The sequence below is a fragment of the Eutrigla gurnardus genome (genome assembly GCF_963514095.1).
Source record: "Eutrigla gurnardus genome assembly, chromosome: 20".
Lineage (NCBI taxonomy): Eukaryota > Metazoa > Chordata > Actinopteri > Perciformes > Triglidae > Eutrigla > Eutrigla gurnardus.
In genome coordinates this window covers 16340078-16361428 of record NC_139931.1, presented here as the reverse complement: position 1 = coordinate 16361428, position 21351 = coordinate 16340078, and the positions used below count along the sequence as shown (strand labels likewise).

The following is a 21351-nucleotide window of genomic DNA, read 5'->3' as shown; positions in this document are numbered from 1 at the left end:
CAGTTTGGTGGCTCTGTCTTCTAACAGCAACACCTCACGCTCACTAATTAAATGTAGAACTATTGCCTTCTTACTCAAAAGGCTGATAGTATAACAGCTAAAATGTAGACCTGACCCCCAAACAATTCCCAGACGCCTGGCCTCACTCAGTGTTTTTACCTCAGGGATATATGCGCAATCATCTCAGCATGTAACATCTGGCTTTAAGTTCCAATGAAACGGAGGTTAACTAATCTTTAACTTCTGTTCTGTAACATCAACAGAATATTTGAGCTGCGTAGAGTTACAAGAAGGATCTAAATCAAATCCTTTGCATGCGATTGGATCGCTTAAAAGTGTGTAGGCTTACAATGTATACGGAGCTACAAACAAACCACCTCTTGTCGTTAAAAGTTGCAGTTTAAATGATTGATTGATGGATGTCATTATATGATTGGTTGTATTGTTGATACTATATTACATCAGCAGATTTCATATTTTTTTTCGCAGGGGGGTTGGATTGGATTTTTATATAAAAATATTAAGAAGTTGATGGATTTTTTACATTTTTTTATATGTATTGTTAAAAAGCTGCACAACATGACTGGAGGAGATCTATAAGGGTTAACGTGAATGTAATCTGGACGTTAATGGAAGCAAGTGGATTGAATAGAAAGGGATCAAGTATTGATCTTTGTGGAACTCCGCAGGTCAAGCTAACATGCATGGAGGTAAGATTGCAAAGCCAACGCAGTGGATGGGAATGGTAGGTAGGATGTTTTATCATCAAAACATCAAAACATACTCTATATTTGATTGCAAAAGAAATGGCTCCATGTGTGAACTGCATGTTGTTCACCTGCAGTTGCTTAAGTGAAATGCCACTCAATTTTTATTGGATTTTGAATCAACATACAAACATATTACACTAAATAATCAATGTTTCTGTATTTCAAGTAGGCTATCAATATTTTGGGGTTTCAAACTGGAGCTTCCCAACACTAATACTAAACACGTTTATGTAATATGAAGACTGACATAATACAATGGTTACACCAGTGTCACGTCGTGTTTTAATTGATATCAGCAGGGCAGGCCCCCAAAACATTGAATGAATCAGCCAGCTGTTGCGTGGGTGGACAACTCACTTCAATTCATCATTGAAGCCACGCCCCCCGGTCCTGTACCCCCTCTTTTCCTATTGGCTGCGATCGCAGTATCGTGCCGGTTCTATCCAATGAGGAGGATCGCTTTTTAGATCGTGGGCGTTTCCTCGCACACTCCGGGTCCAGACCGGGAGCTAGTCGTGCAGCAGCCGTCCATTAGCAGTAACGACACCACGGTGAGTCCGGAATACATATATGCTTTTACCCTTTAACATAAAAAGTAGATGAGGTGTTGGGTGGGCACTGAAGAGGACAAACGACGCCCGTTAGTTTGTTCTAGCGTGTTCGTTTTTACGCGCTTCGGAAACGGATCCCTTGTCGCTTTTCGGCTAAGCTAACGTGCTAATTGCTAACTGTGGCTGAGTGGGGTCTCGGTATTGTCTCCTCGACCATTTTGGTGTCTGATATGACAGACTGGCATTCAAACACAATTTCCCGTTACTTGTCTACACTCCTACGTACTTAGCTGACAAGCATGCTAGCCGGTGTGTTGTGTGTTGCGGTTCTCTGGGCATGTCGGTACTGCGCAGCTTTAAACGACGGGCGAATCTTTTGTGGGGGTTGTTAGCTAGCTAGCCGACGCCAGTCAAGCTCTGCGCTGAATTAAAATGGCGTCTGTTGTTAAATTGCCCCCTGATGGAGCTGCGGGGTCCGGGTCCCAGAACTGATTGGCTAACGTTTCTTCTCCCTCTTCCTCCTGAAATAAAGAGATGTCCATGCAGGTTTAACAGGTTAAAATGGTGGCAGTAGTTATGCTCCTCACGGTTGCACCCCATTTGGCTGAACTGCAACCGGAAACTAAATCATCCCTGAAAAGTTTCCTAAAACTGTGAATGGGATGTCCCACATTCCCACTTAATTACCCGAGTCTGATCACATACTCGGATGAATAATTTCCTTTAACGCGGTCCTCACTTGTCAGTTTTACTAAGTACCGTAGATAAGATCTTTTTAAATGTTTGGAATTATGATATCATTATTATGATATGAGCGTCCACGCCTCACTTAAAGCAGCCTGTGTGCCTAAAGTCAGATTGATTCCAATGAACGATATTGGCATGTTCCCTTCCTGGGAAAGTAGGGCTGTGTGTTTAATCCCCCAGGCATGTGGTGCCGTGTCAACAATCCTCCCCTGTTGCTACAGCGGGCAACAACTTTTAATTCACTGATGGAGAAGAGTCTTCAGTGTTGTTGTCCTCGGGTACTGAAATGGCTTTGAATTGACACCTCACCCCACAAATAACAAATACATTTTAATTCCAATTGCCTGTGGGTGTATTTATCAATCTAGATTGTTTTGTTGCGTTGCCTAGTTTTGGAGATATGGGCCATAGATGTCTGCCTTCGCTCTCATATGATGGGCCAAGATGGCACTTGGTTTGCGGTGCTCAAAGCGCCACATACATTAGGAAAAACTCAACAGCAATGTCTATTTCCATAAATCTCCACCTGGTTACTAAAGCTATTTCCACAGATGTTGTATGAGGTGCAGGAACTATGGATGAAAGAACTAGTTCCTACATTGATAAATAGCACTACAGTAATCAGAAAAACATTTATTTTGACTGTGCCTTTTAAATCAAATATGCATGCCAGCAGGCCCTTGTTGTTCTATAATAGTTTTTATTTTCCCTCAGTGACATTTGACTTCTGCCTTACTGTGAATTTATGTTAAAATGTGTGAACATTTCCCCCTCTTGTACAGACGGACTGCAACATCATCATCTGCTGCTGAGAAGTTTTTTTTTTTTTTTTTTTTTTAACGCCTTCATTCACTGGATATAGGAGACACCACGATCTCTAGAACAGCAATGGTAATTACTTTATTTGATTTGAAGTTATTAATCAGTATCATGTGTTTTTTGTCGGCTGGCAGCAGCTAAAGCACAGGGTTCACTGGCCTCTATGTGAAATATCGCCGTTAATGGGACACATAAATGTGTGATCTAATTTAAGTGACAGTGCTAGTGCCAGCGTTTTTGCCTCTCCAGTCTGCCCGGGGCTTTGGGAACACATGCTCTAGCTTCCACATCACCGCTCTCTTCTAAATTGGCTTTGGCTGCCTGTGTGTACACCAGGCTTGTGTAATCACTGGTGTTAGGAGCTTGGCTTGGACATGAGACCCTGTTACTTATTTATTTGAATTAATCAAAGACAAGACACTGACAGACAAAGTAGGTCCCTTTTAATCCTGATAAATGCTTTGTGCAGGTTAAACATAAGCCTGTCTCATAAAGCAGGATTAATTAAGTTGGTTGAGTAACTGTTCTGAATAAAACCTGGAACATTTTCAAATCTGCACCCTGGACTGAAGTTGAAAGCTGCTCTTGGTTTTATTCTGTCCAGTCATCCTCGGTAATAGTGCTTTGTGAGACAGGTCTCTGCATGTAAACAGTGATGATCTGTTGTTTTCATCCTCGCAGCAGGGCCTGTAGCTACAATAAATTAGTCTTTGCATGGACCTCTTTGGTGTTTCTCCTTTTATTAATGATCTCGTGTCTGTTCAACCCCAGCCGCCTCCAATGCGCCACCGCTCCATGCGGGTCTTCATGAACGACGACCGCCACGTCATGGCCAAACACTCTGTCATTTACCCAACTCAGGAGGAACTGGAGAGTGTACAGAACATGGTCTCCCACACAGAGCGGGCCCTCAAGGCTGTCTCTGACTGGCTGGATAAGCAGGAGAAGGGATCCACCAAGTCTGACTCTGATAGCGCAGACACAGATAAGGAAAGGTGAGGGATGCCATTCCTCATGCTCAGTTGGTAAAAAATGCTTCAGTTCTTCTTTAACCATTGTTTTCTTTTTTGTCTTTATTGTCCTTCTCCCTTCTGCCTGCTCTTTGTTTTTTGGTAGTGAACAAAGAGACCAGGCCACCCGCTCCCTGCGTGGTGTAATGAGGGTAGGCCTGGTTGCCAAGGGCCTGCTACTGAAGGGGGACCTGGACCTGGAGCTGGTGCTCCTCTGCAAGGAAAAACCAACTGTCAGTCTGCTGAAGAAAGTATCTGAAAACCTTGTGACACAGCTCAAGGTGGGAACATGACCATTTCAATGCTTTGACTCATGTGATAAGAGCTCAACCAATTTTCAATGTCGTTACATATATTAGTATGGAAGTGTGAACATGTTTTTTATTTTGACGTGACATTTTTTTTTTCATTTTAAGAATTGTGACACGTTTAGAAGCGAAGCAGCTTAAACCAATGTTTCTGTTACTCATGAGTCGGCATACAAAGTTAAAAATACTCAATATGATAAATCTATGGTAAATCTATGAGGTAAATCGCCAAATGATCTGTCTGGTATAAAAGGTTTGAAAATGAGAGCCAAACTGCTGTCAAATCCCTGTTTGTCTGCGTTGTCATAATACATAATCTGCTCCTGATGTTTCTCACACATCTTGGCTAAACCACAGAATTGCACCAGACCCAGTTAGACCTAATATAAATATATATTTGTAGGCATATATTTTACATTCATTTAAAGTATTTGCACATAATGTTGACAGTGACCACCTTTAATGTCATGATGGTGTGAAAAGCAGTTGTCCATTTTTCCATAGTCTTCTGTGATGGTGTATTGAGTATCTCATCTAAATACCTGGATATCAAACTCTAATTGTAAATTAGAGTTTATTGTAAATTAGAGTTTATTAAAATAAGCAATTTAAACATGGCCCCAGTAAACCACAAAGGGCATATTTCATTATTTTTTCACATCAATCAATTGAGAAAATAATATCCGTCTTATAATAGTCGGACCTTGTCGGAATGTTGCCTTTGTCGTGTCTTAACCACGTTGCTCTTTGACAGGCGATCACAGAAGACAAGTATGTGGTGACCCAGCACATCCGCGAGGCCAGTATTGTCATCAAGAACACCAAGGAGCCCCCTCTCACCCTCACCATCCACCTGACATCCCCTTTGGTCCGCGAGGAGATTGAGAGGGCTGCATCCGGAGGTAAGCTCCCACCTGAGGGCCTCAGTGTTTTTTTTTTTTTTTTAGTGCCCCCCTCCTCTCCAGCAGGGAGGTCAGGCTGGTGACCAGGCTAGATAGATATTGTTTATTGGGCCTTCAATGGAGCTAGGGGACAAGAATGCACCATCACATAATGAAACTGTGCTATGCTTATAGCTCTCTAGACTCTCGTAGTTCCATGTAATGTAATTGTACATTTTTGATGGCCCAATATACAGTATAGGGCAGGTAGCTCACTGACTGCTGAAGACATGGCTTTCTCTTCCCAAGGTGATGATCAAGGCCACCAATGAAATGAAGGCTTACTGAGAATTTAACCAAAAAGAGAGACCACTTTGTTTGCATGTGTTTTTATCATTGATGATGAACGGTTTGCATTGCAGCAAAAATGAGTAGCAAAACATGTGGTGAAACTGTCCTTGGTTGTAAGACCCAATGGTGGGCTATTGACTGTCTCTGGTGTTCATTTGCAAGGGAATGCTCAGGGTTACAGATAACGACAAGGGGCATTTAGATCCTGTCTGTACGTCCAACCCCATTCAAAATCCAGGGGAGTGGCAACAGATGTGAGGTAGTGATGGATTGAGGCATCCTGAAATATGCGTGTAATCATTATTGTAGCTCTGCAATTATAGTTGCTGTTCTCTTCGAGAGCACCCACATGTAGTGAGGGTCTCAATATAGCAGGTGTTGAACCATGACCTTATCTGTAGCCCCTTGCTCACAGTGATGCCCAGTTTGGGTCTTTTATTTTTATTTTTTCCCCCCAAGCCATCAGTTTTGCTGCAGTGTGGACTTGTTTTGATACCCACTTTTTGTGCATCTGATAACTTCTGCCTGTGGTTCCAATTCTGATTCTCTCTGTCAAGCCTTCTAGTTTGTCAATTTTTAGGGACGCTGGACCTTTGACCAACTGGCCGCTCTCTGTCTCGGAAGGGGCAAAGTGCAGTGTACCCAGAATAGGGGCAAAGGGGAGGGGCTCTGCCTCCTGTTAACGCCAGAAAGGAAAAGCAGACCTTTTTTTAAGCACTGAAGCATCCATTGAAGTTGAAGCAACCATGGAAAGACAACCTCCCATTTGATACGACCAATTAGCCCTTAATAAATGCACATTTTCTTATGACAGGGATTTTTTTCTACAATGATTTTTACTTTTTCGCTAAATCAGGTTAGAACCCACTCAACACTGCTGTCGTTCTGATGGGATTTAAATCGAATCATAGTGTGCCGGGCCGTACAAAACTATTAATAGGGGAGGTTGAGAGCGCTTGGTGGTTCTGCAGAGGAGGGGTCCCCCTCCCCTTCCCCCTCCTGCCTGTGGTTTGGGAAGGCTGCCTGTGTTCCCCCTGGCCGGCTGACAGAACTCCCCTTGGTCAAACTGTACCTTGTCTTCTTATTCCACCTGCCAATAGACTCGCTTTCAGTCAACGATCCCCCGGATGTTCTGGACAGGCAGAAATGCCTAACTGCCTTGGCGTCTCTCCGCCACGCTAAGTGGTTCCAGGTTTGGATCTTGTCTTTATTTGTCTCTAAAAACAGAAGTAGTTTTGAGTTTGGTTTCATGCTGTTTGTTCTTTTGTCTTTTATTTGGGCGTTCCATGTGTTTTTTATTTTATTTTGTTTTTTTAATTTACTCTTTTGAAGTGTACTTCCTGTAGTAATACTGGATGATCTGGATGTTTGTTTCTTAGGAAACTTTTGTCATTCCACTGTTGTGTAGAGTTGCTTTACTCACTTAACAGGTTCTACTGCAGTGCCATTTTTTAAGAAGTTCAATGCTGCTTTTAGTCCCCGACTCCTTAGTCTCCCTCACAGCTGCTTAACGCAAATCAGCAAAACAAATCTGGGACTAATACGCCATGTATCCAGGTGCAATATTTCTATAACGACGGTGTGAGTGAGTTGTTATTTTTCACATTTCTATAATCTACATGTAGATCACTGCTGCCCTGTTCTGTAGTTTTGAGGATATATCCAATCTTTTGTTTCCATAGCCAGCCATGTTGATGATAACTCATTCTAGCACTGTGGAGTGTCATCTTTGGCTTTCACACTATAACAATCAGTGCATTTCTGTCACTCTGTGTGCCACAAAATCAACAGGAATATTGCACCTTGACTAGTTTTGTAGTAGTAGTCTTTTTTAATTTTATTTATTTATTTTACTGTCACTGACTTCACCACCACCCCTTTCAATGACAGCACACGTAAGCAAACCCTATTTTAAAACCTTTTAACTTGGTCATCACATTAAATTTGATATTAAGCCTGAGATTTACTTTTCTTCCTGAACTTAACTCATGAGCGTTTGTACGAACACATAACGAAATGTCTTATTACTGAACGACACCATCAATCACGTGGAGTCTATCTAACATTATTCTATCAGCCCATATTTCCAGACACTTCCATAATGACAAAGCAAAGCTGTTAAAGTGTGGCTTCCTTTTTGATTTACTTTACTTCATTTAGACGTTTGTGTTGCCTTGGGCGTCTCGTCGTCTTCCTCTTTGACTAAGGCTGCTTGTCCTCCTCGTGCTCCTCCTTCCCCCCCTCCCTGCTTGTGTCTCCAGGCCAGAGCTAACGGACTGCGCTCCTGCGTGATTGTCATCCGGATCCTAAGGGACCTCTGTGCACGCGTCCCCACATGGGCCCCGCTTCGTGGCTGGGTGAGTAAGGGCCTCCTCACAGCCTCAATAGCCCAAAGTCTTTATGAAGCGCCGGTGATCGTGGCTTCTGAGACCGGCTAAATATATCGTAGGTAGAGTTATTCAGACTGAGTTGGCTGCTCAAAGCCCCAAAGCTTATTATTATAATCAACACATCCTCTCCTTAAGCTTTCTCTGCCTGGCTCCAAAAAATCACATTGCCATTGTTAAGTTGTGAAGATCACATGCAGTGACCTAAAATGTCTCTGTGTTAGTTGCTCAGCTTAAAAACAGAATCCTCACACAATGAGCCTCTCCTTTGCAGCCACTGGAGCTGATCTGTGAGAAAGCCATTGGTACAGGGAACCGGCCCATGGGGGCGGGGGAAGCTCTGCGGAGGGTTCTAGAGTGCCTGGCTTCAGGAATCCTCATGGATGGTATATGTACGTATCGCCTCTTCTTCAAGTGCTATTTGAGTTAAAGTCCACTCTGGGGTTTTTAAAGTGTTCAGCCGCGTCTTTTTGCTGGTGTTGCAGACGGTGCTGGAATCTCTGATCCATGTGAGAAGGAGCCCACAGACGCCATCGGTCACTTGGACCACCAGCAGAGAGAAGACATCACAGCAAGCGCACAAGTGAGTGAGAGAGTTGTTTGGGTGCTTATTCTCAATTTAGTAAATGTGAAATTGACACTGTCTCATGTATCTTCAGCATGCCTTAAGGTTATCAGCTTTCGGACAGCTTCACAAAGTGCTTGGAATGGACCCCCTCCCCTCAAAGATGCCTAAGAAACCTCGTAGCGAGACTCCTATTGATTACATAGGTAACCCACGCACCTTATCTGTGAGAATTAAGCATGTATGTATTTCTAATTTATGATGAAATAAGCTGCCTTGCATGTTCTTATGGTCTCCTCTTGTGTGCCCGTTGCAGTGCAAATCCCACCCAGTACGGCGTACGCCCCACCAATGAAAAGGCCCATTGAAGAAGAGGAGGGAATTGATGACAAGAGTCCAAATAAGAAGAAGAAAAAGCTGCAGAAGAAATGTAAGTGCTCATTTTGCTCCTGTATTTGTTGAAACATCATTCCTGCATCAGAATAAACCTTATATTGGCCTTTTGTGGGAAAGAAAAACATTGTGGATAATTGATAAAGAATGAAAGTAAATGGACTAGCTATGTTTTCTTACTGTAAATCATGCTGTTAAACCAGCTCCAGAGGAGAAGGCTGAGCCTCCCCAGGCTATGAACGCTCTGATGAGGCTCAATCAGCTGAAGCCAGGCCTCCAGTACAAACTGATCTCTCAGACGGGCCCCATTCATGTTCCAGTCTTCACTATGGCTGTAGAAGTGGACGGCAAGACCTTTGAGGCTTCCGGTCCATCCAAACGCACTGCCAAGCTGCATGTAGCTGTAAAGGTGAGTGCGGTGTGCATAACACACATACCTATAGTTTAATTTTTGTTATTTGTGTTTTTTTTTAAACTGCTATGCATCTGTGTGGACAATTGCAGGTCCTCCAAGACATGGGCCTGCCCACAGGAGTGGAACTAAAGACCGCTGAGTCGGTGAAATCAGAGGAGGCCGTAGTCGCCATCAGCGTGGAAGAAACGAAGCCGGTCATAATACCCGTGGAAACTACCGCCACTGCCACAGGAGCAGCTAATGCAGAAACCACTGAGGCCGTAGAGGTACACGGCTCATCTCAAGTCAAGTCCAACTTTATTTGTATAGGACAAATAAAGTACAAAACAACCAAATGACGATACGAACAGAGGAGCACATAGTTAGAACTTAACAGCAGTAAAATACATGCAGCACAACAGACGATCAAGTCGGGATGAAAGCAATCAAATGCTGATGAGAAACAGTGATTTAAATGTTCTTTGTTTTCAGCAGTTTTTATAGGATTCTATAGACCGTTCCAGAGAATAGAGGCGGCCCCCGTAAAAGCTTGGTCGCCACTGTTTTTGTGTCTGTTCTGGGAAGCATCTGATTGGTTGACCTCAGTGCTCTAACTGGAGTATGGAGATGCAATCGAGCTGCTAGATAAGCTTTGTGTGTCGGCAGGTGACCACGGTCTGCATGTAGTTTGGGTGAACTCATTTTACTGACCTTATCTCTTAACTGTCAGACTGCTCGCCAACAGGGACCAATCCTGACCAAACACGGCAAGAACCCGGTGATGGAGCTGAACGAAAAGCGCCGCGGCCTGAAGTATGAGCTCATCTCGGAGACCGGCGGCAGCCACGACAAGCGCTTTGTCATGGAGGTGGAGATTGACGGCCAGAAGTTTCAGGGGACGGGATCCAATAAGAAGGTGGCCAAGGCTTACGCTGCGCTGGCCGCTTTGGAGCGGCTCTTCCCCGAGGGCTCCATGGCGGACGCGGCTAAAAAGAAAAAAGGGCCACCCATGGTAAGCACCGAGTAACGCAGAATAACAGGCTCAGGTCAAAGTAAGATGGAGATTATTTTAGTGTGATGTCATGTTGAAAAGGTATGTGGTCAATATGATACAGTAGGAGAGAGTAAACACTTACTAGAAAAAGACAAATACATAAACCTGCCCAAAGAGATTTTTTTTAATATGGTCTAATAGTTCAATCGTTTTTTAAGAATGATTTAACGAGCCAGACTTCACAGGGTTGAATGACGGTCCTTGTAGAGATGAAAATTGCTATACTTTCTTTTCAGCACACGGCAGGGTTTGGCATGATGGGAGCGCCCGGAGCCGGAGACCCCACTTCACCCCGGGGCCGAGGGAGAGGAGGGCGAGGTCGTGGAAGAGGCAGGGGCTTCAATAATGGAGGAGGCTACGGCCAGGGAGGTAAAAACACACTTTTACTGTAGCAGACCGGTACAACATGAGTAGACGTCTCTAAATGATTGACGGGTGTTATATCAGCACATTTAAATGCGTTTCATCCTGCCAGGTGGCTTCGGAACGTACGGTTACGGGAACAACGCTATCTCCGGATACAGTGAGTATTCATTTCACCCATTATTATAATCCTGGTTGGACTGGATGTTTACTCGTAGTCTGAGCTGCAGTCAAGCTTTCTTTTACCATGACTGGGAAACAGCAGCTCTTACTTGTGCTATACCTACCAAACTAGGGGATGTAGCCTATTATAGGGCAAATGACCACACCGTGATAAAATGGGTTGGGATGTTCCCAGTTCAATGATTTTACATTTCTCTGCTTTAAGCCAAGGGATTGAATCTGTTTTTGACAAGCCCCCCTCATATGAGAGCCCCTTTCCTTCCCTCTGGCAGCCTGTTCTGAGGACTGACCTACCCGAGCGTGACAGGAGCAGAGAAATCTAAAAAGACAAACAAACCCAACAACTGAGTTTGAACACAATCTGACCAAATGAGTCATAAAACTGCCTCTTTATCGGCAGAAAAAAAAAAAAAAACTAAAAAATCCAAATAAACAAATCTAATTTTATTTTTTCCCCTTCTCTGCCCTGTCTCACTCTTTAGGTGACTTTGTCTCAGACTGCTATGGCTACCACGAGTTTGCAACATAAATCTTCCCCAGTCTTAGAAAATCTAAAACAGTCCCGTAGAGAGGATTTTAAAAAAATGGACAAAATTCTCAGTAGTGTTCCAGCAGCATCGTGAACTCCCTTCACCACCAAGTCCACAACCCTGGGAATAAAGTGACAACTACCCCTCCAGCCTGTCTTGCCAATCCACTTGTCACGTCCTGACACCCTTGGGGAGACGATCTGCCACTGCATGCATGTAGCCATAAGTCACCTTATGTGGACGTACCTGAACGCCTGGACCTTCCCCCCAAACCACGGGGCTGATTCACTGTTGCTCACCTCCATGTGTCGGACCATTATTTGGATGGTGACTAAGCGAGGGCCTGTTGGAGCTGGACAACATACTGCCTTTTGGATTATTGTCAAAAATTCAATAGCCTGGTCTCCGTGTCTCCATACTGTTTACTTGGATGAGAAAATCTTAACATGACTTGTTTTTATTTAATTCAAATATTCTTCCAATCATGACTGAGCTGTTTGTTTTAAATTTCTGTTTTGCTTTGTGTTTCTGTAGAATCTGCTGTTTCTGTGTCATATCAGCAACACTGTTTAGTCACAGCTACACTGAATGCATGATTGTTACTTTGGCAGTGTTCGGTAGTTGAGCTATCCCATCTGTAACGGCATGAGGCATTGATGAACCGAGGCTATTGGCACGAAGTTTGCACACACAAACTTGATGATTTTAGGAGTTCTGAATGTTTGGGAAGGGAAGACTTCTTGCTCCAGATGTTTTTTTTGTTTGTTTTTTTAAATAAATGTGACATCACCATTCTTTGCTGTGTTACTCCAGGGTGTCAATTAATTTCTGAGTACATGACGAGACTGTGTTGCACAGAGCCAACATGCAAGCGGTAGCTGATTGTGCCTTGCTGTCACTTCACAGATTACTACAACAACGGGGGCACAAATGGAGGAGCCGGGGCTTCGAGCAGCCCGTCGGGTGGCCCTCCAGCCAGCACATCACCGGGATCAGCTCAGGGCTCCTACAGTTCGTACTACCAGAACGACGGAGCCTACACTGCCTCATCTGCGAAAAGTGCCAAAAAGAAACCCCCCATGCACAAAGGAGGGAAGACCGCCTTCCCAGGTCCCCCGGGGGCCAGCAGCGGATCTGCAGGAGGTTACCAGGCCAGCAACCCGCTAGCACAGGGCTCCTATAGCCAGTACAGCCAGGGATATGGGCAGGGGAAGAAGAGTTTCAACCAGAACCAGGGGGCGACGGGTGGATACTCGTACAGCACTGCCTATCCGAGCCAGGTGACGGGGGGTGCTGGAGGGAGCCAAGACTACAGTTACGACGGTGAGTCCAGGGGAAAGTTTGAAAGATGATCTGAAACCATTTTGATGAATTATTTGATTTTACATAAAAGGATTCACTCAGTTTTTTTGTTACGAGGAAACACTTCCATTGTGTTAAAATGAGAGAAATCCATTCAGTCGTGTAAAAATGACTTTTTATTCCTGATTTGATCACCATGACAACAACAAAAATAGTTGCTCACTTTCTGGCAGTCATAATATCGATTTAACAAGATCCTTTTATACGTTAAAATATACTTAATTACTACACACCACATTATTCCGTCTTCACCTTAGATGTCAGTGCAACGCTGCCCACAAGTGGCTGAACATTTGTAGCTTTTATTGTTTTCAGATTTATACGGTGAACAAATGGTTGTATGTTCTTGAAAATAGTTAACTAACTACCAAACACTTCCCTTGTAGGTTTCAACCACCAGTCCAATTACAGCACACAGGGAGGAGGCGGAGGCGGCACCCAGGGCTTTGGCACCAACCAGTCTCAGTTCCACAACCCCGTGGGCTACCGGGGAGACAGCAGCATGAGTTACCAGTACAGATAAACTCTCCTCATCGGCACCCTGCATCAGTCTCAAGCCTTCTCCAAAGAAAGTGATTGACGGCTTACCTGTGCTCTCCGCCTTTTCCATGTTTGCTTCTTCTGTGCTCTTGGGGTCTATATGTCGCACACGTGGACACAGTTGACTTGTCTGGACTTTGTAAGAGTCAGAGTCGAGCTGTGGCTGAATTTAGTGGTTTGTTCCAGTGGTCTGGTCAGTGCTTAGTCTTGTGTTTTAGGTCATTTTTAATTTTCTTTTCTTTTCTTTTTTTTTATCCAGCTACCAGTCCTCGTCACTAAATATGAATTCTGATTCTCCAAATTACTCACTGGCTCTGACTCGGTTTCCTTAAAGAGTTGTGTGGCGACAGCCCTTTTCTTTTTCTCTTGTGAAACTAGTAAAATCTTGTAGTTTTAAACTACAGAGGTTGTTGTATTTTTGTAATAATTCAATAAACCCGAATAGCTTGTTCTTTTCGGCATTGCTTGTAATTTCAGCTTATTTTGTAATTTCCCTAATGTGATGTAGTTATTTTAATAAATGTTTTTGGAGATTACACTTACATTCTGAAGTTAAATCCACATTTCTGCTCAATGGAGCTTTTGCATTGGGTTGGATTTGTGCCTGTTAATGTATAACAAAGTGTGTTTGTATTAATAAATGATTTTTATTTTGAATAGAGGTCTTTATTAAAGTTTTGACTTTAAGTATCAAGTATTTGATGTGTTTTATATACAGTATGAAATACTATGCATTACTTAATGACCTGGTTAACTATTATAACTTAGCTATTTACTCACCAGCTAGGGATTTTTCAAAACCAGGCAACCCAAAATGTGTTATTAATGGCTAATAACTGATAAATAGGATTTTCAACTATTAATAAAGCAATTAGCTGCAACTTATGTGGATAATTTATGCTCTGAAGCAAATATGTATAGACATATTCTTTTCATCTCTGTGCTTCATGGTCTCCATATATTTTTGATGGATACTGTTGAAATAGGGAGGAGATAACATTTCATATGAAGACTTAAAAAATACAAGTCTATGATTTCACTTACAGGAGTTATATTTAGTCAACTTAGTATTTGACCTTTGTGAAAATAATTAATTATGTTTTCACCTGTAAATACCTTGCATTTATGCTTATAACTTATAAACTCAAGTTATTATATTCTATAACTCAAGTTATTCTATTCTGAAAAACCAAAAAGGTTACCTTTTTTCTAAGTAAGATTAACTACAATATTTACGGTATTGAATTTGCGTCTTTTTGACGTCCTGCTACTCCAATACATTCGGCCTTCGGGAAAGGCGACGTCACATCCGGTCTCTTTGGGGCTTCGCAGGGCTGCAGCATGGCGGACACCGGTGTCGCGGAGACGCTTCTGCAGCGGATTGAGAAGGCGGACGACGGCGTGGACAGCCTGGAGGTGGCGAACAGCCTCGGGCTGGACCACCAGGTCATCGTCGGAGCCGTGAAGAGTCTCCAAGCCCTCGGCGACGTGAGTTTCCCGGGCCGAGCGGCAGCGGAAGTCGGCTGTCACCGTCAACATTGTTCGTTTAGTGTAACTGATGCAATAACGTGTGAAAGAGACTTTTAACTGTCAGTCAGAGCAGTTCGGATAGACGGGTTTAGTTTATCCAGTCAGGGTTAATATGATGTACACTGTTAGCTGACAACCTGACATGTCACGTCTGCTCCCCGCTGTCCAGTTAATCTCAGCCGAGCAGCGCTCCACCAAACACTGGGAGCTGTCGGGCGAAGGCACGGAGATAGCCGAGCAGGGCAGCCACGAAGCCCGGGTCTTCGGCTCCATCCCGCCGGAGGGTCTGGCACAGAGTGAGCTCATGGTGAGTGTAACAGCTGGACTGCATCACCTGCAGGGCTTAAAGTACAACATAAACTGGTGGGAACTGGTTTATGGTTCAGGTGTAAACATGAAGCCCCCAAGTATTAAGCAGGTCTGCTGTGAAGAATGAAAAATATCAGTAATATCTCTCTTATGTATTCTACTGGTTATGCTCCTCATGAAACCCTCTGAGGAAAAAACAATGAAAATGCATTTCTGTTGTCATCACCATCATCTATCCTTTATTTATTTATATATATATATATATATATATATATATATATATATATATATATATATATATATATATATATATATATATAGTTCCTTTCTCCCTCCCAGTAATGTCTACTTTGTATATTCCCTTCTGTATGTAAGTTAAGGTGCTGTCATGTAAGCTTAGTATAAAAATAAACAACCAGAATAGAGGCAAGAGTGACTGCACATGCTGTTTAAATTCTAAATGATTGTTTTCAGTGACCCCCGTCGTGCCTCTTTGTTTGTCCTCATACAGAAACTGTCCTTTGGGAAGATCGGCTTCAGCAAGGCCATGTCCAACAAGTGGATCAGAGTGGACAAGGCACACGAGGGCGGCCCGAGGATATTCAGGACCGTATGTGTCATGTCAACTTGTCGTGGGCTTTTTTTGTGAGCGGTCACCCAGAATGAGTCATGTATGACCCCCCCACCCCCCAGGTGGAGAGCACAGAGGACCAGGTCAGAGAGAAGCTGCTTCTGGTCCAGAAAGGCAGCGCCTCTCAGCTGGAAGAGAAGGAGAAGAACGAGCTGAAGAAGAGGAAACTGCTCTCAGAAGTGTGAGTCCCTGGTCCTTTTGTACACGAGCGTGGGTTGTGAACCGGTGTCTACCAGTAGGTGGCGGTAGAATGTTTGTTGTGGTTGCCATCCACAAGACGGCATGAGGTTTATAAATCCTGCTCCTCTTGCCAGAATTTGTTCTGTAATTCCTTAGAAATGTGAGATTGCTTCACGGCGTCTGTGACCAACATTTCTTCGAGGTGGTGGCAGACCCTTCCATGGTCTTATATTCTGCTGAAACAGGGATATTTCAGATAAAAATAGTTATTAACCATATAACGGAGAGGGTAACTGCAGGGTTCTATAATTAAATTTTTATTATAGAAGGCACTAGTGTTTTTTGAGGTTCTCTGAGACAAAATAATATATATAGCTTCAATATTGCTGTATGTCTTTAATAGTTATAACAACGTAGGGCAGAGTCGTGGAGAGAAATTTAATTTGTTTTACAAAAAAAAAACAATCTGCAGATTTAGGATCAGATGTGGTGAGCATCCTTCTCCTGAGAGAAGATAGTATCTGGAGTCAAAAAGAACATGTCATCAAATATGTCATCATTCATATTCATAATCACATGATTCACGTCCGTGGGTTTGATGTACGTCGCCAGTCATTTCAATACCGCGCCACCAGGGGAGCACTTCTACTAATAATGCGCTGCCCCACAGTGTTGTTCTGGTGGTATGGAGTGATCTTTCTGTCCGTGTTTAGGACGGTGAAGTCGTACTGGATCGCCAAGGGCAGCTCCTTCAGCACCACCATCACCAAACAGGAGACGGAGCTCACTCCTGAGATGATCGCCAAGTGAGTACGGTTGTTACCCTCTAGTTGTGAATATGTTTGAACCGTTGTCTGCTTTAGACACGGCCGAACACAACTGGGAAACACGTGTCCCGTCTGTCCTCCTCTGTCTGTCAGTGACGGTGTGCAGGATCTCAGCGGAGGACACAGAGAAACCTCCGCCCAATAAAGGGGACAAGTCCAGAGATGAGGACTTTGTTCTAAAGGCAGGGCAGGACAACATGATTGTGATGATCTCCGTCTCTATTCTCCACTGTGTTTTCATCAGTGTAATGACCTGAAACGAAGACTTGTAGTGTTTGCATGAGCTTAGAATAAGCGCTTCATATCCACACAGGGAGCGCCACCATGTTTCTACAGTAGCCCAGAAGGGACAAACCAAACACTGGCTCTAGAGAAGGCCTTTTTACGTTGTTACTTTACCTGAAAGCCACCGTACTTAAAAATAGGAAATAATGATAAATAAATAACGGGCACTCATGATTCAGCTTATCGTGTTTTAATGCTGAGGAGAATGAAAAGGTTTGCATGAAATTACATCATAGAGGGGATTTCCCTAAAAGCAGCATCCAGATGAAGAAGAAGTTAGGATGCTGGAGCTGAAGTCAAGGCAACAGTTAGTCCTTCCTCCTTCACACCTCTTCTTTTGTCTTGCTTCGTCTTAGTGGCAGCTGGAAAGAGAAGAAATTTAAGCCCTACAACTTCGAGGCGATGGGCGTGGCCCCCGACTGCGGCCACATGCACCCGCTGATGAAGGTGCGGACGCAGTTCAGGCAGATCTTCCTGGAGATGGGGTGAGTGGCCGAGAATAACACGTCATGCAAACGAGCGCACCCGAAACATGAACTCCCCGCTTCCCGCAGCTTCACAGAGATGCCGACCAACAACTTCATAGAGAGCTCCTTCTGGAACTTCGACTCCCTGTTCCAGCCCCAGCAGCACCCGGCCAGAGACCAGCACGACACCTTCTTCCTGTCTGGTGAGGCCGTGTGGCGTTTCTCTCTCCAGCCCCGCCGCACTTCCAAACTTCCAAGTCTCTTTTTCATGAGAATTTTCTCAGGACATCTTTTTTTTTCTTCTTTCCTTTTTTTCAGACCCAGCACTCGCCCACGATTTCCCGCAGGACTACCTGGAGAGAGTGAAGAAGGTCCACACAGAGGGGGGCTTTGGCTCACAAGGGTGAGACGGGCCATAACTCAAATTAAAGGGAACGTGCCACATTTTTAGGTGGATGTCCAATCAATGTTGCAGGGAAATTTAGTCAGGTGAAGCATTCGGTTCCTCAATTTAACATCTAAAATAAGTTTAATTTTTCAATCCAAATGTTTTTCCATAGCTCAAAATCAGAATAAACAAAATAATTTTAACATAGTCAATTGATTGTAATGAGAGCAGTAATGCCCCTTTAGTGGATAACATTCATAATTTATTTGAAAGATTTCTAACAAAATCTGCTATTTTCCCCATCAACCTTTTATTATGCATACAATAAAAGTCAGAGGGAGTAGAAATCTGTCAGTTAGATGTACTTTTTACATCAAGCAGATTATTCCTGATATGAGTTTCCTGGAAACATTTAGGGGCCCACCCTCTAAATCCAAGCTGAAATAGTCTGCACTTTGCGAGTCAGCTGATGGCGTCGGATGCAGGACGAACAGCAGATTTTTGCGGCTGCGAACTCGCCTCACTTCTAAAATGCACTGAGGAAGCTTTTGCTTAAATTGACTACATTCCCCATCAACCCCCCCATCACATCAGTGGAGACAGGTTTCCCCTTTTATTCAGCTTTCAGCAAAGCCGGTGACATACTTCTGTACTATGCTGCTGTCTTTCAGGTACAAATGTGACTGGAAGATAGAGGAGGCTCAGAAGAACATCCTCCGCACTCACACCACGGCAGTCAGCGCACGCATGCTGTACAAGCTGGCACAACAGGTGGGTCGAGGTCCAAACGTCGAGCGCTCCTAGGGACACGAACCATGTCGTTCCTGCAATGGCAGAGAAATGGCGACCTCACATACATGGCGTCGCAAGTTCCCAGAATAAATCCTAAGAGGATTGAATTTTTAAGAGAAGGTGGCTGAAGGATAGTATGAGACATCGCTCATCCAGCGACATAGCGAGTATAGCTCGGCTTCTTTCCTCAACTCATACTCCATACTACATGGAAAATATCAACCTTTTTTTGTTGCTTTGTTTCTGGACTGGATCTTAAGACGTACCTTGTAAGCACGCCCCCGTCTTTTGGACCCTCCTCAGGGATGAGCTGCAACTCACTAATGACCTCACTAATGCTCTTTAGCTGAAAGGGAGCAAATCTGTGCAGCCGTGTTCCAAACCCTTTTGAAAAGCTGTTCCAAGTATTAATATGAAAACATACTGTTATAACAAGGATTTGGTGGATCGTACATGCTGATGAGATGACTCCTCTAACCCGACCTGCACCAGGACCTGAATACATCATTTTGTTATATAATATAAAGGCTGTCCTTTAACAGCAGCACACTGCTTTAGACTGAGATGTCCACCAATCGCATCGGTGTAACGTCCATATACTTGTGACTTGTGACGTCACTAACCACGACTCTTCTCTCTCCCTCTCCATCTCGTCACCCGCCAGGAGAAGTTCACCCCCGTCAAGTATTTCTCCATCGACCGGGTGTTCAGGAACGAGACCTTGGACGCCACCCACCTGGCCGAGTTCCACCAGATCGAGGGCGTGGTGGCCGACTACGGGCTCACACTGGGGGACCTCATGGGCACGCTGCATGCCTTCTTCACTAAGCTAGGTCAGGAGGTCTCCATGACACCGTGTGCATAAAGAAAGTTAATACAACACACAGTAATAATAGATGGTTTTAGTGGAGTTATGCAACACCGTGATAAGATTTTCTGCAGTTTTTTTTATTTTTTATTTCAAGCCTCACAAATCCGCCCGTTCTTGTTTATGTTCTAGGGATTACCAAACTGCGCTTCAAGCCGGCCTACAACCCTTACACAGAGCCCAGCATGGAAGTGTTCAGCTACCATGAAGGTAGAGTACCAACCCTTTCAGCACTCACACTTGAAGTTCTATGCATTTTTCGGTTTTATGGCCTTCTGCCTGAAAGCATTTATTTGGTCTGGTTTATAAAGTATCAAGTAGTTTTTTTGCTTCCTTTGCCATCTTTGTACAACGTGTCTGGGTTGGTACAGGACTTAAAAAGTGGGTGGAAGTGGGGAACTCCGGCGTGTTCAGACCGGAGATGCTGCTGCCCATGGGCCTCCCTGAGGATGTGACCGTCATTGCCTGGGGCCTGTCTCTGGAAAGGTAAGCGCATGAAACTAAACAGAACACAAACTGTGAAAGATCACAACTGGCCTGTTTTTTATGTAATTCTTTTGAAAGCGAGAGCACATCTGTGTGCCTGTGCAAACTACCTAATCTCTTTCCATTTAAGGATTAAAGGAGTGTGGTTCAGTCTGTCTGTAGACGTCATGAGTCTCTCGCTGTGCAGGCGGCCAGCGCACACATGACCCACATTGTAGATATCTAGGTCTGTTGTCTAAAGTATTCCTGTTTAGTAAACGGCCCTGCGTTGCTTCGCTCTGACCCGTCACACCCAGAGCAGACAACACAAACGCGTCTGTTGTGGCTGCGTCTTTGCATCACAACTGTTTTTTTCTTTCCTCTCTCCTCTTCCTCGCAGGCCCACCATGATTAAATACGGCATCAACAACATCAGAGAGCTGGTGGGGCACAAGGTCAACCTACAGATGGTCTACGACAGCCCCATATGTCGACTGGAGTCCTGAGGTTCAACCAAGCTGCATCGCTGACCTCATCGCTGACCTCAGCTTTGTTACGTACTGAGAACTGGGTTACTAGTTACAACAAACCACCTACTTGTACAGAAATACTACTTTTGGAATGTGACAATAAAAAAAGCTTTTTCCAAATACCAATACCTGAGTTGTGTTTGTTGTAAACATGAGGTTCTGTCTGAACTTTTTGTTTGACTCAATTTTCACTCAATCTTACTGTAAGATTTAAAGTTTATGCATTAACTCGTCTAACTTGGTTCCTTAACGTTCCACCTGCAACTCCAGTCAGTGCTCAGAATGAACACGGGTGCATTTAACAACATGAATTCCCTCGGGGGGGATCGTGGTGCTCGTTCATTATCGTTAATGTTATCAATCCCACCTGAGCTTTTCCTGCTTTGAGGAGTCCAAGTGGGTGCTGTGACAACGGTACGTTTGAACCCAGAGTGAGGATTTATGTTCAGGTTTCTAGCTGCTAGTGGAGGAACATTTGATCTGTTACCTGTTACTTTTCTATTCATACCGTAACTACTTCTATCAGGGAGTAGAAAAAGACTTGTTGAGAAATGCAGACGGAAAAGAAGCTGTGGCTGTTTTTGTAATTCCAAGGATGTCGGATTGCATTTTGAATATTGTCATATGTCATGAAATATTTCTCCCCGAGTTCATTATCTGGTGCCGTGCTAGCACGAAAGCTGCTCTTACAGATATTTCTTAGAATGTGCAAAATTTTGTAATGGAAATATGTTGAAAATAAAAGGATTTCAACTTGAAATCCTTTTATTTTGAAGTTGCATTTGATCCCCATGTAATCCTGTGTACAATTGCATCACTTGTTGAATAGAGTTACGTTTCGCGTTCACTGCTCCAAAAGTTCAGAGACAGT

General features: G+C 43.9%; 2 protein-coding genes across 4 annotated transcripts; both read left to right on the top strand.

Moving 5' to 3' along the window:
• Positions 1-1202: 1202 nt before the first annotated feature.
• ilf3b (interleukin enhancer binding factor 3b) lies at positions 1203-13865 on the top strand. 2 transcript variants are annotated; one of them, XM_084037553.1, is made up of 18 exons: positions 1203-1321; positions 2851-2959; positions 3659-3882; positions 4004-4178; positions 4960-5107; positions 6538-6629; positions 7699-7794; positions 8099-8210; positions 8310-8407; positions 8484-8595; positions 8706-8819; positions 8986-9191; positions 9287-9463; positions 9907-10188; positions 10467-10599; positions 10706-10753; positions 12213-12629; positions 13055-13865. In XM_084037553.1, exons 2-18 carry the CDS (start codon positions 2957-2959, stop codon positions 13189-13191), a joined length of 2574 nt encoding a protein of 857 aa, XP_083893679.1. In that variant the 5' UTR covers positions 1203-1321; positions 2851-2956; the 3' UTR covers positions 13192-13865. The 2 variants fall into 2 exon arrangements, with proteins under 2 accessions (XP_083893679.1, XP_083893678.1); XM_084037552.1 differs by having other exon boundaries at positions 8099-8216.
• Positions 13866-14512: 647 nt separating this feature from the next.
• On the top strand, positions 14513-20606 carry farsa (phenylalanyl-tRNA synthetase subunit alpha). 2 transcript variants are annotated; one of them, XM_084036527.1, is made up of 13 exons: positions 14513-14696; positions 14908-15045; positions 15559-15657; positions 15741-15859; positions 16572-16664; positions 17327-17455; positions 17525-17640; positions 17756-17840; positions 18497-18596; positions 19285-19450; positions 19618-19695; positions 19857-19971; positions 20351-20606. In XM_084036527.1, the coding sequence occupies exons 1-13, from the start codon at positions 14550-14552 to the stop codon at positions 20454-20456; spliced, it is 1491 nt and encodes a 496-aa protein (XP_083892653.1). In that variant the 5' UTR covers positions 14513-14549; the 3' UTR covers positions 20457-20606. The 2 variants fall into 2 exon arrangements, with proteins under 2 accessions (XP_083892653.1, XP_083892652.1); XM_084036526.1 differs by having other exon boundaries at positions 19282-19450.
• Positions 20607-21351: the final 745 nt, after the last annotated feature.

What these genes read in the sequence shown, in the direction of transcription:
- farsa (XM_084036526.1), top strand. Translation starts at nt 14,550, where the DNA reads ATGGCGGACACCGGTGTCGCGGAGACGCTTCTGCAGCGGATTGAGAAG. An exon ending in ACTCCTGAGATGATCGCCAA is followed by an intron (nt 16,665 to 17,326) that starts GTGAGTACGGTT and finishes GCTTCGTCTTAG; the next exon opens with TGGCAGCTGGAAAGAGAAGA. An exon ending in AGTGTTCAGCTACCATGAAG is followed by an intron (nt 19,696 to 19,856) that starts GTAGAGTACCAA and finishes GGGTTGGTACAG; the next exon opens with GACTTAAAAAGTGGGTGGAA.
- ilf3b (XM_084037552.1), top strand. An exon ending in AAACCACTGAGGCCGTAGAG is followed by an intron (nt 9,464 to 9,906) that starts GTACACGGCTCA and finishes CTTAACTGTCAG; the next exon opens with ACTGCTCGCCAACAGGGACC. An exon ending in AGAAAAAAGGGCCACCCATG is followed by an intron (nt 10,189 to 10,466) that starts GTAAGCACCGAG and finishes CTTTCTTTTCAG; the next exon opens with CACACGGCAGGGTTTGGCAT.